The sequence below is a fragment of the Papio anubis genome, chromosome 17, assembly GCF_008728515.1.
Source record: "Papio anubis isolate 15944 chromosome 17, Panubis1.0, whole genome shotgun sequence".
Classification (NCBI taxonomy): domain Eukaryota; kingdom Metazoa; phylum Chordata; class Mammalia; order Primates; family Cercopithecidae; genus Papio; species Papio anubis.
In genome coordinates this window covers 56,546,083-56,559,181 of record NC_044992.1, presented here as the reverse complement: position 1 = coordinate 56,559,181, position 13,099 = coordinate 56,546,083, and the positions used below count along the sequence as shown (strand labels likewise).

General features: G+C 46.4%; 1 protein-coding gene across 10 annotated transcripts in view; it reads left to right on the top strand.

Moving 5' to 3' along the window:
- PECAM1 (platelet and endothelial cell adhesion molecule 1) overlaps positions 1-13,099 on the top strand; it is an 82,619-nt gene that overhangs the window by 8,659 nt on the left and 60,861 nt on the right. For 9 of the 10 annotated variants that reach the window (XM_009191013.3, XM_031657690.1, XM_021929322.2 and 6 more), the window contains exons 2-3: positions 7,930-8,091; positions 8,178-8,204. In XM_009191013.3, the coding sequence (XP_009189277.1) occupies positions 8,028-8,091; positions 8,178-8,204 (91 nt within the window). In that variant the 5' untranslated portion in view covers positions 7,930-8,027. Of the gene's footprint in view, positions 1-7,482; positions 7,626-7,929; positions 8,092-8,177; positions 8,205-13,099 lie in introns of those variants that run through there. The other variant, XM_031657689.1, reaches the window with a different exon arrangement.

Genomic DNA, 13,099 nt, shown 5'->3' with positions numbered 1-13,099 from the left:
AGGCTGAGGCTGGAGGATCTTTTGAAACAAGAAGCTGGAGACCAGCCTGGGCAAGACCCTGTCTCTACGAAAAGTAAAAAATTAGCTGTGTGTGGTGGCGCACACCTATAGTCCCAGCTACTTGGGAGGCTGAGGCAGGAGGATAGCTTGAGCCCAGGAGTTTGAGGCTGCAGTGAGCCATGATTGTGCCACTGCACTCCAGCCTAAGCGACAGAGTAAGACCCTGTCTAAAAAAAAAAAGAAAAAAAATAAGATGTTGGCTGGGTGCAGTGGTTCACACCTGTAATCTCAGCACTTTGGGAGGTTGAGGTGGGCGGATTGCTTATGGTCAGGAGTTTGAGACCAGCCTGGCAAACATGGTGACACTCCGTCTCTACTAAAAATACAAAAATTAGCTGGGCATGGTGGTGCATGCCTGTGATCCCAGCTACTCGGGAGGCTGAGGCAGGAGAGTTGCTTGAACTCAGGAGGCAGAGGTTGCAGCAAGCCGAGATTGTGGCACTGCACTCTAGCCTGGGCAACAGGGCAAGACCCTGTCTCAAAAAAAAAAAAAAAAAAATGCTAACTGATACACAGATGACAAATAAGCATGTGAAAACATGCTCAATATTGTTAGTCAATAAGAAAATGCATATTGAAACCGTAATAAGATATTACTACACCCCCCACTAGAATGGCTAAAATTAAAGGCCTGCCAAGTGTTGGTGAGGGTGTGGAGCAACTGGGACTCAGGCACTGCTGATGGGAATGCAAAATGGCATAACCAGTTGGGAAAACAGTTTCTTAAAATATTAAACATACATACACCTATTGTATAATCCGGCTGCTTCATTCCTAGGTATTTACCCAAGAGAAATAAAAATATATGTCCGTACAAAGGTTTGTTCATAGCAGCTTTATCTGTAACTGTGTAAGATTGGAAACAGCCTAAACATCCATCAGTAGGTGAATGGAGAGGCTGGGTGCAGTAGCTCATGTCGTAATCCCCGGGTTTGGGGAAGCTGAGGCGGGAGGATGGCTTGAGACCAGGAGTTCAAGACCAGCCTGGGTAACAAGAAAAACCTTGTCTCTAAGAAAAAAAAAAAAATTAGGAAAAATAATAGATGAATAAATAAGTAAACTGTGGTGTGTTCATATAATGAACTGCTACTCAGCAGTAAAAAGGAATGAAATATTGATACATCCACCAACATGACAACATGGAGGAATCTCAGAATAATTACATTGATCGAAAGAAGAAAGGCCAGGCTGGGCACGGTGGCTCACGCTTGTAATCCCAGCCCTTTGGGAGGTCAAGGCAGATGGATCACGAGGTCAGGAGTTCAAGATCAGCCTGGTCAAGATGGTGAAATCCTGTCTCTACTAAAAATAAGGAAATTAGCCAGGCGTGGTGGCAGGCGCCTGTAATCCCAGCTACTGGGGAGACTGAGGCAGAGAATTGCTTGAACCCGGGAGGTGGAGGTTGCAGTGAGCTGAGATTGTGCCATTGTACTCTAGCCTGGGCAACAGAGAGAGACTCCGTCTCAAAAAAAAAAAAAAGAAAAAGAAAAAAGACACACCAAAGATACTGATAATAATAATACAAGGTACATACTGTATGAATCTTTACAAAATTCCGGAACATGCAAACTCATCAGAAAGCAGATCAATCCTTGCAGCGGGGAGAGTGCAGAGGGCAAGGGAGACAAAGGGCACAGGAACCTTTTGGGGGTGGTGGATGTATCTGCTTCCTTGATTATAGAGGTTGTTTCATCGGTATACACATGTCAACACTTTTCTAAGTGTATACTTTAAACATTTGCAACTTATTGTATGTCAGTTATATAATACTTCATAAAGCTGAACAGAAATTCAATTTCTTAATTAAAATTTTAAAGGTAATACTGTCGGGCACGGTGACTCAAGCCTGTAATCCCAGCAGTTTGGGAGACGGAGGTGGGTGGATCACCTGAGGTCAGGAGTTCAAGACCAGTCTGGCCAACATGGTGAAAACTCATCTCTACTAAAAATACAAAAATTAGCCGGGTATGGTGGCGCATGCCTGTAGTCCCAGCTACTTGGGAGGCTGAGACATGAGAATCACTTGAACCCTGGAGGTGGAGGTTGCAGTGAGCTGAGATTGTGCCACAGCCTGGGCAACAGCGCAAGACTCCAACTCAAAAAAAAAAAAAAAAAAAAGGTTAAAGGGTAATACAGTCACATGATTTAAAAACCAAAGTACAGAAAGCTTTACAAAGAAAAGTCCCCCAATGCTCAGTTTCTGCCACCCACGCCTCTGCCACAGATAATAAGAATCCTTTGCATCCTTACTGACTTTCTACAAGTTGATGTTTACCCTCCCCTACTGATGGCAAAGTATCCTTGTCTACTGTAAATAGCGAGTCAAACAAAGGTGAATACCCTTAGAGAGTCAGGTAAACCCTGGGCAGGCATGCAGTAATCACTTTTGCCTATTTCCAATTTCAGATACTTTTTCTTACATTATGGAAACTGTTTGTTCATATTCTTTGCCCATTTTTCTATTGGATTGTTGGTCTTTTCCTTTTCTTCTTCTAGTTTCTTTTCTTTCTTTTAATCAGGCAGCCTCCCAAGCCAGAGTAGGCTTAGACAGACTCGATATTTTTCTTCTTGATTTATGAGTGTTCTTCACATACTGGGGAGGTTAGCTCTTTGTCCATGATGTGAGTTGCAAACATTTTTTCCAGTTAGTAGTTTTTCTCTTGACTTTTTTTTTTTTTTTTTTTTTTTGGCAAAGCAGAACTTTTTTTTTTCCATAAAGTATAATTTATCAATTAATTTTAGGGCTTCTAGATTTTAAGTTTTAGTTAAACCAGGCTCTGCCATTCAAGGTTGTAAGGACTTCTCTTGTGTTTTCTTCTAGAACTTTTTTTTTTTTTGTGAGACAGAGTCTTGCTTTGTCGCCCACACTGAAGTGCAGTGGTATGATCTTGGCTCATTGCAACCTCTGGCTCCCGGGTTCAAGTGATTCTCTTGCCTCAGCTTCCCAAGTAGCTGGGACTACAGGCATGTGCCACCACACCTAGTTAATTTTTGTATTTTTTAGTAGAGACGGGGTTTCACTATATGTGGGCCAGGCTGGCCTTGAACTCCTGACCTCAGGTGATCTGCCCACCTCGGCCTCCCAAAGTGCTTGGATTACAAGCATGAGCCACTGTGCCTGGCCTCTTCTAGAACTTGTATGGGTTTATTTGTACATTCATTATCATTGGTCCATTTGGAATGTATTCGGGTACATAGTGTGTATTATGGGATAGAATTTTTCAATTTTCTAAAAAAAAAAGACATTTATTTTTGAAATAAAGCTTTAATTGATCATGGTATCCTAAAAGTATTAGAATCATTTATGAAGCAATTGCCACATTTTAGAAATTTACTTTGGAACTTGGAGGCACGGGGTCTGGGGTCTCGGCATTTATCGCTATCATTTGAATGTTGCTCTGCAAAAGGTGCTTATTCTGCAATATCTAAAAGTTACCATTGAAGCCCAAATTTGTCTTATTACTCATGGTATTTCCTTTTTTGTTCCCACATCAAAATTTGGTAGATGGGTGAGGGTAATTTCCAGTAGGTTGCCAAAGAAGATAGCTTATAGTGGGAAATGGGGAGCACAAAACAACAGCAGATAACGCAATGGAAAACATTCCTTTAGAAATAAATGGGTAAAGTGTGTATTGCTGTTCAAGGCTCTTATCAAAGCTTCCACTGAACCATAGGTCAGAGAGAGGAATTGTTTCCTAGCTAGAAGCCATTACTTCTTGATTATTGCCCTGAGGTAGAGGAATCTGGTTTCAATTGTGGCCAGTTTGTATCTGTCTTAGCTTTACCATGGGGAAGTCCTAGAGGGTGGCATTTCAGAAACAACATGGCACCCTAAAGGCAGTGACCATCTGATTCAGACAACGCAGTAGCTTGTCTTCATCCATCCAGACAGTCATCCATTGCACTAATGCTTTTTCAACATCTACTAGGTTCCAGGCACTGTGCCTGTCATCACGGAGATTGCAGTCCATTTGGGGGAGGACAGGCCATTATGACACATCGTATAATAAAAGTGTCCAGCCAGGCGCAGTGGCTCACGCCTGTAATCCCAGCACTTTGGGAGGCCGAGGCAGGCAGATCACTAGGTCAGGGGATCGAGACCATCCTGGCTAACATGGTGAAACCACGTCTCTACTAAAAATACAAAAAATTAGCCGGGCGTGGTGGTGGGCGCCTATAGTCCCAGCTACTCGGGAGGCTGAGGCAGGAGAATGGCGTGAACCTGGGAGGTGGAGCTTGCAGTGAGATAATATCGTGCCACAGCACTCCAGCCTGGGTGACAGAGCAAGACTCCATCTCAGAAAACAAAAATAAAAACAAAAATAAAAATAAAAATAAAAATAAAGTCCAACAGCCGGGCCCAGTGGCTCACACCTGTAATCCCAGCACTTTGGGAGGCCAAGGTGGGTGGATCACCTGAGGTCAGGAGTTCAAGACCAGCCTGGCTAACATGGTGAAACTCCGTCTCTACTAAAAATACAAAAATTATCCAGGCACGGTGGCGCATGCCTGTAATCCTAGCTACTCGGGAGGCTGAGGTAGGAGAATCGCCTGAACCCGTGAGGTGGAGGTTGCAGTGAGCCAAGATCACACCACTGCACTCCAGCCTGGGTGACAGAGCAAGACTCCGTCTCAAAAAAAAAAAAAAAAAAAAGTCTGACAGAGGGAAAACCAGGGAGGTGAGGGGGGTGCAAAGGAAGGGCAGCTCAGTCTGGGGAAGATAAGGAAAAATTCTGCAGAAACGGATTCCTGAACTGAGTTAGGAAGGTTGGGTAGGAATTTGCTTGGAAAGAAGTGGGGAGGCATTCCAAGTAGGGGAGCAGCCCCAGCAAAGGCACAGACAGATGAAGAGTGCTGGGAACTAGAAATTCTAGCAGCCATAATGTAGGTGCAAGGAAGGAAGTGGTGAGACTAGGCTTGAAAGGTAAGCAAAGGCTTTTTATGGCGGGCTGTAAATTGACTTTTTCCTGTCTCAAACAGAGGAATGAAAGGAAACGATGTACATCTTCTTATTTTTTGAGATGGCGTTTTGCTCTTGTTGCCCAGGCTGGAGTGCAATAGCGTAATCTCAGCTTACCACAACCTCCACCTCCCAGATTCAAGCGATTCTCCTGCCTCAGCCTCCCGAGTAGCTGGGTTTACAGGCATGTGCCAGCACGCCTGATTAATTTTTGTATTTTTAGTAAAGATGGGGTTTCTCCATGTTGGTCAGGCTGGTCTCAAACTCCTGACCTCAGGTGATCCGCCCGCCTTGGCCTCCCAAAGTGCTGGGATTATGGGCCTGAGCCACCGTGCCTGGCAGAAATGATGTATATCTTAGAAAGCTCCTGCATAGTGGCCCAGTAAAGTACACATTTGTTTAGGGGTGCAGGCTGGAGAGGGGCCTCTCACAGGGCTGCGTATGTCATCCACACCAAAGGCCAGGTAGAGCTTACTAGTTCTGTTACCAGATGGCGCCGTGCAGCTCCAGGCTGTTGGTACCATGAACGAAGAATTGGACATGACACACGTACAAACAGCAAAGCAGCAAATGATTGATTAAGCACAGCGCCACTCGGAGAGGGGTGAGTGGGCTGGCCTGCGAGTGGTTATCAGCACCGGTTTGTTACATTTCTTGGCCTTTTGCATGTTTTTCCTCACTTGCTTAACATCACTTGCCTTTCTCTTATTGAGCCTTAACCCTACTTTATTTCTTGTAAGCTCAACCTTGTTTACCCCCACTTTACCTCTTGTGACCAAATTGCCCATCTTTACTTTTATTTTTTGTGACCAAATAGCTACTGGAAGTCCTTCCAACTTACTTCTCTTACCTTGCATGTCCCAACTTACTGCTTACTCCCTTATCTATTATATTACTTTCTGTGGCAATATTTGATAGATGTTTTAAATTACAGACTATAAACACCATAAAATATTAGGACAGTCTGAGAGATTTTGATGTGCTATTAATATCCACCTGGTTTGCTTCTTTTCCAAAGCATCCCATAACTTTTGACTCTAACAAGTTAGATTTTTAGAAACTGATGCAAAGGGTCAGATTTCAGTAGTTTCTTTCTTTCTTTCTTTCTTTCTTTCTTTCTTTCTTTCTTTCTTTCTTTCTTTTTCTTTCTTTTTTTGAGATGGAGTTTTACCTCTGTCACCTAGGCTGGAGTACAGTGGTACAATCTCAGCTCACGGCAACCTCCGCCTTCTGAGTTCTCCACCACCTCCAGCCCCTCCTGGTAGCTACTGGGATTACAGGTGCACACCTTCATGCCCGGCTAAGGCTAATTTTTGTATTTTTAGTAGAGACGGGGTTTCTCCCTGTTGGCCAGGTTGGTCTTGAACTCCTGACCTCAAGTCATCTGCTTGCCTCAGCTTCCCAAAGTGCTGGGATTACAGGCATGAGCCACTGCGCCTTGGCCAGATTCTAGTATTTTCTACCATCAAAATATCTATTACCCAATGAATAGTCCAAAGGCCAATTTTTTTTTTTTTTTGAGACAAAGTCTTGCTCTGTCACCCTAGGCTGGAGTGCAGTGGTTTGATCTTGGCTCACTATAACCTCCACCTCCCGGGTTCAAGCGATTCTCCTGCCTCAGCCTCCTGGGTAGCTGGGATTATAGGCATGTGCCACCATACCCAGCTAATTTTTGTATTTTTATTGGAGACAGGATTTCACCATGTTGGCCCGGCTGGTCTGAAACTCCTGACCTCAGGCAATCCAAAGATTACAGGTATGAGCCACAATGCCTGGCCCCAAAGGTCAATCTAAAAACTACAAGGTATTTTCTTTTAAAAGGAGTAGGAATAGTGTATTTTGAGGCTTGAAGGAGTAAGAATAGTGTATTTTTAAGCTTGAAGTCATCTTCTAAAGGGTATGATATTGGGTGAACATCTCACTCCTTATTTCCATGGAAGAAGTTAATTCTATTCTTTTTTTTTGAGATGGAGTCTCACTCTGTTGCCCAGGCTGGAGTACAGTGGTGCAATCTCAGCTCACTGCAACCTCTGCCTCCCAGGTTCAAGCGATTCTCCTGCCTCAGCCTCCCAGGTAGCTGGGATTACAGGCATGTGCCACCACACCTGGCTAATTTTTGTATTTTTTTTTTTTTTAGTAGAGGTGGGGTTTCACCATGTTGGTCAGGCTGGTCTCGAACCCCTAACCTCGTGATCCACTGCCTTGTCCTCCCAAAGTGCTGGGATTACAGGTATGAGCCACCGTGCCCAGTTGTTAATTCTATTCTTACTGCTTACTTCCTTTCATATGTTCTTCTTCTACTATCTTACATCTTATGCTTTTGCTATTGCTTAAGCTAGCCTACGCCCAAGGGTCCTCTTTGTCCACTACTTCCTCTGCTATTCTCCCGCCTCAGTTCCGCTGTGCTCCAAGCTCAGCCTTCCCGAGCAGCAGGTCTCTTTGACAAACCTGCAATTTTGGGGAAAAGCCAGCCCAGGAAAGGCAGGGGGCCCAGACTTATGCTGTGTGGGAAAAGTCCTCTTTGATGGGGGAAGCGGAGGACCGGAAAAGCAGAAAGATCTTTCTGGACGTCCTGGGAGAGAAACCCTTTGGGTGGAGGCTGGAGGTAGGGAGGAATCCCCTCACTATGCCATGAGAAGCGCCCCCAAACCCAAGCGAGACAGAGGGAGGTTTAAGAATGCCGAGACAAATGTCACTTGTGCCTTGTTTTTTCCCTAAAGAAACTAAACAAAGCGGTCGCGTTCGGTGGCCCCGCAGGAAGGCCGGTCATTTCCTGAGGAGATATCAGGCCAGCCCAGGCCCCATTGTTCCCGGTTTCCAGCCATGGCTGCCATTACCTGACCAGCGCCACAGCTGGTCTCCCTGCAGGCGCCGGGAGAAGTGACCAGAGTGGTTTCTGCTTTTCACAGGGCGGGTTTCTCAGCGGTGACTTGTGGGCAGTGCCTTCTGCTGAGTGAGCCATGGCCCGAAGGCAGAACTAACTGTGCCTGCAGTCTTCACTCTCAGGATGCAGCCGAGGTGGGCCCGAGGGGCCACGATGTGGCTCGGAGTCCTGCTGACCCTTCTGCTCTGTGAGTGTTTACTCTCTTTCCACATCACTTTAACTCCATGAGCATCGAAGCTTCTGGAATCAACATGTTTCTTCTGTTTCTTGCAGGTTCAAGCCTTGAGGGTCACAAAAACTGTAAGTCTGATGTTTCCACTGTAACAGGTGTTTCTATCTGCTTTCTCTTCTGTGATGGCTAAAACGCATGTCAAATTGTTGGGGTTTGTTTGACATTACTAACAATTAAGGAAAAGATTCCAATTGAGAACTAAAGTTTATCCCATGTGGGCATTTTTAGAAAGGCTTAGATCTGAGCCAAGTTCTGGTCAGTGTGCTTCAGAAGTAGCATACGTTTCCTTGGCTGGTCTGAAGGTAGTAGTTTATCTTGATGAATTGTTTAGTCAGTTACAGATCAAACTCCATGTTCTTTGTTCTTACTACTACACTTGACTAGTCTAAAAATATATTAGATTGTTGCAAAGTAATTGTGGTTTTTGCCATTACTTTTATTAAAAAATGGCAAAAAGCACAATTATATGTAGCATGCATTTTCTTTTTTTTTTTCTTTTTCTTTTTTTTTTTTGAGACAGAGTCTCTGTCACCCAGACTGGAGTGGAGTGGCGCAATCTTGGCTCACTGCACCCTCCACCTCCTGGGTTCAAGGGATTCTCCTGTCTCAGCCTCCTAAGTAGCTGGAATTACAGGCGTGCGCCACCACGCCCAGTTAATTTTTGTATTTTTAGTAGAAATGGGGTTTCACCATGTTGGCCAGGCTGGTCTTGAACTCCTAACCTCAGGTGATCCGCCCGCCTCAACCTTCCAAAGTGCTGGGGATTACAGGTGTGAGCCACTGTGCCCGGCCTCACATTTTCCAGATTCCAGTGCATTGCTGTTTTTTGGGGATGGGGAGGTGATTTTTTTTTTATGAGCAATTCCATAATTAGTTTTTTTTTTTTAGCATAAAAATTATTTGAATATTGTAAACTATCCCCAATTGTTTTTATTTGCAAATGAGATATAATTGATCTGTTAGACATATGAAGACAGATTCTAGTTTAAATTGTTGCTACATTTTTACTCCTAAATGATAAAAATCACACACTGGAGCTCATTTTCCATTCACCTGTGAGACTACAAGTGTATCTATAATATTTTGTGCTTGCACATAGGGAAGGGGGGTGCTGCCTATCTTTGAAGCCTGGCTTATCTTCCACTTTAGAGCTAATTTTGAACCTTTGTCTTGAGATGAGAGGGTTCTGTTCTGCTTCTTCTGGGACCACATGAATGAGGGGGCTCACTAGTATTCTGGGGCTGTGAATAGAGGGAGAGCCCACAGAACGCTATTTCCTTGTCAGAAGTCACTGCAATCAGCAAAGAATGGAGGTGACTGGGTTGCAGGCAAATTGCACAGCTCTTTGGAAGTGAAGTCCATGGGCAAGGCTAGCTGGTGAGTCAAGCTTCAGAGCAGTGGCCCCAGGCTGGGGAGGGCTAGTTGGCCACTGGCAAAGAACTCTGCCAGACTTCTCTGCTCAACTGTACAGTGCTTCTTTGGGCATTTGATCCCTGTGGCAACCCAGGGAGGCAGGATATCCATTATCTTCATAATTATCCTGCTGGACTGATGGTGTCACCAAGCCTCAGAAATAACCGATTTTACCGGCTGTGTTGGCTCACCCCTGTAATGCCAGCACTTTGGGAGACTGAGGTGGCCGAATCACTTTAAGCCAGGAATTCAAAACCAGCCTGGCCAACATAGCGAAACCCCGTCTCTACTAAAAATACAAAAAATTAGCTGGACATGGTGGCACATGCCTGTAATCCCAGCTACTTGGGAGGCAGGGGCATGAGAATCGCTTGAACCTGGGAGGCACAGATTTGGTGAGCCAAGATCGTGCCACTGCACTGCAGCCTGGGCAATGAAGCAGGACTTTGTCTCAGAAAAAAGAAAGAAAGAAAGAAAGAACCGATTTGTCCATGAGAGAGGCAGTTGGCTGGGCACTGGCACTGGAACTTCTACTCTCTGAAGCCGCACCATTTGTCTGGAGCCATAAGCCTGACTCAAATCTTTCAGACCAGTTTTACTTAACCTCTTTGAGCTATTTTCCCAATCTGTAACATGGGGATGATAAGAGAACTTCATGGGCATGAAGTGGGTATGAGGTTGAGACTGGACAAAAGGAGGTGATTCATTGGCCCCTGTCACGCAGTGATTGGTAAATGACAGTGGTGTTTACTACACAGTCCTAGCCCACCTTTACAACTGTGGCTCCTGCCCCACCCACTTTCCCTTTGTCCACTCCAGCCCTGGTACCCTCCCAGACCACACCCTTTGGCCCAGACCCTGCCCTGCAGACACGCACGCTTTGGGGTTCCTCTTTTTCTCACCTGCAACATCCTGTTTCCCAAAACCGTGGTGCTCTCCCCTCTCCCCCTCCATCCCACATGGAAATCAATTGCTCCCTTCTTTGGGTTCCTAGAGAATGTTCTTTGTACCTTCAGGGAAGACACTGGAACTACAGAACGTGGTACAGGGAGCGACTCTCCCACCGCTTCCTGGGGCCTCTGCCTTGTTTTACACTCAAGGAAACAGATCTGGAGGCCACAAGGCACCAAGCGAGCAGGGTCAACACTGGGGGTGGACAGGGCGGGGGCTGGAACGAGGTCTCCATTCCTTAGGCCCCCCAAGGCCAGCATTTGCAGTGCGTGGCCTGCAGGCTTGCTCTGCATCTCCCACTCTGTGGCTGGGGTCCTGGGACAGCCTCAGCCCTTTCCCTTCCTTTCATCTCAGGCCTCCTTGTTCCCCTCCTCGTACCTCACTGCAGCTGCCTTGCCTCAGTGGGTGACTGCTGCTCCATCTTCACCTAGAAAACAGTCATCTGGAGGGAACTCCCTCAACTTCCTGCCTGGGCCTGGCTGTGGGCTTATCAGCCTCCCCACCCATCCTCTCGGCTGGGAGGACACGTGCACTCCGCTCCTCAGCTGATCGGGGCCAGCCAGGCTGAGCCCCTCCATCACCCCCAGGACCCCACACCTACTTGCATTCATGTCCCTCTCCCCTACCACCACTTGTAGAATCTCTATTTCTGCTTCTGGCTCTGTTCTCTCCGTGTACAAACATGAATGAGAACTCTTTTTTTAGGAAAAAGAAAAAGCACATGCAGGCACCCAGCCCCGCCATTTATCTTGTGTCCCCTACATCTGGCCTTTCTAGTTTCCTTTCTCAGTCAAACCTCTCTGAAAGTTAGTTTATGATCTGTCCCTACCCCCGTTACCTCTCAGACACTCCTTGCCTCCCAGCAGCCTGGCCTCAGGCCCCACTTCTCTGGCTGTTGGGTCTCGTCTGGCTGAGGGGTCACCAAGGACCACCTGATGCCAAATGCAACGGACACTTCCAGCCCTCAGCTCCCTGTACCCCTTTCCTGCCTTTGACTTTTGATCATGTCCCAAAGCCTCCCTCCTTGACCTTCTCCATCCTCTTCCCTGCTTTGTCTCCTCCCTCTCTAACAAACCCTCCTCCTGCTCCCCCAGGGCTGACTTTGAACTTACTTTGTCTTCTCCTGGAGTCTGAACCCTGTCCTGGTCTCTGCAGGCTCCTGGTCTTATCCTCCCTGGAGACCAGCTCCTCTCTCAACACCTCCACATTCCCCCCTCCCCTAAATCCACACGCCTCCCACCTTCACTGTCCAGCCCTGGCCTCTGCCTTGAGCCTCCAGTTAACACAGGCTGACCTTTGATGTCTCCTCTCGGTCCTCCTACTGGCCCCTGGCACCCAGCTGTACCACCATCACTTTGTCTTCCTTCCTTATCTTTTTCTGTTTTTTTGTTTGTTTGTTTGTTTGTTTAGTTTTAGTTTTGTTTTTGTTTTTGTAGAGACTAGGGTCTCATTTTGTTGCCCAGGCTGGTCTCGAACTCCTGGACTTAAGCCATCCTCCTGCTTGGCCTCCCAAAGTGCTGGGATAACAGACATGAGCCACCACACCCAGCTGCGTGTGGCATTTTCTATTTTAGTTTGGTGGCACATACATCCTCCTGGGAATCTCATCCAGGAAGTTTATCTTCCATTCTTTCAACCCCATAGCCAGTCAAACAAAATCTTTTTTTAAATTGTGGTAAAATACAAAATCTTTTTTTAAATTGTGGTAAAATAATATGACATTTATTATTCATGACATTTAGTACATTTACAGTGTTGTGCAACCATCACCATTGTCTAGTTCTAGAACATATTCTTTCTTTTTTTTTTTTTTTTGTCGCCCAGGCTGGAGTGCAGTGGTTGGATCTCAGCTCACTGCAACCTTCACCTCCCAGATTCAAGCAATTCTCCTGACTCAGCTTCCTGAGTAGCTGCAGTTACAGGCACACACCACCATGCCCGGCTAATTTTTGTAATTTTAGTAGAGACGAGGTTTCACCGTGTTGGCCAGGCTGTTCTCAAACTCCTGACCTTAAGTGATCACCTGCTTCAGCCTCCCAAAGTGCTGGGATTCTTTCTAGAACATTTTCAACACCGTAGAAACAAGTCCTGTTGAGTCCACTCAAGAGATCCCCAGCCTATCCTTCCCTCATCCCCACTGCACCCACCTAGCTCAGGCCTCATCAGCTTTCACCTGGACCACTTCCAGGTTGTTTACTGGCCTCGGGTGCTGTCACACCCCTCCTGACACCTTCAGAACAGGGCCCAGCTTGTCAGCACAGCAGGCTGGCCCTCCATTCTGGCACCACAGACCCAGCCACCTGGCCTCTCTAGCCCCACACTCTGGTTTCTGTAATGGGCCATGCCCAGAATGCACTGGTTTCTCACACCCCTGTGTCCTGGTACACGCTGTTCTCCTACCTGGAGCACCCCACTGCCTGTCCTTGGCCTGGCAGGTTCAGTTCAGTGGTTACTTCCTTCAGACTCCTTGACCTCTCCTGGGCAGCCCTTCCTCTTGGTGCTTACTGATATCACTGGAGTCCAGCTATGTGGGCCCCGCCAACCTTCGCTGTTTGGGACAGCAAGGATGATTTCTTATTTACTCTGTCAGCCCAGAACC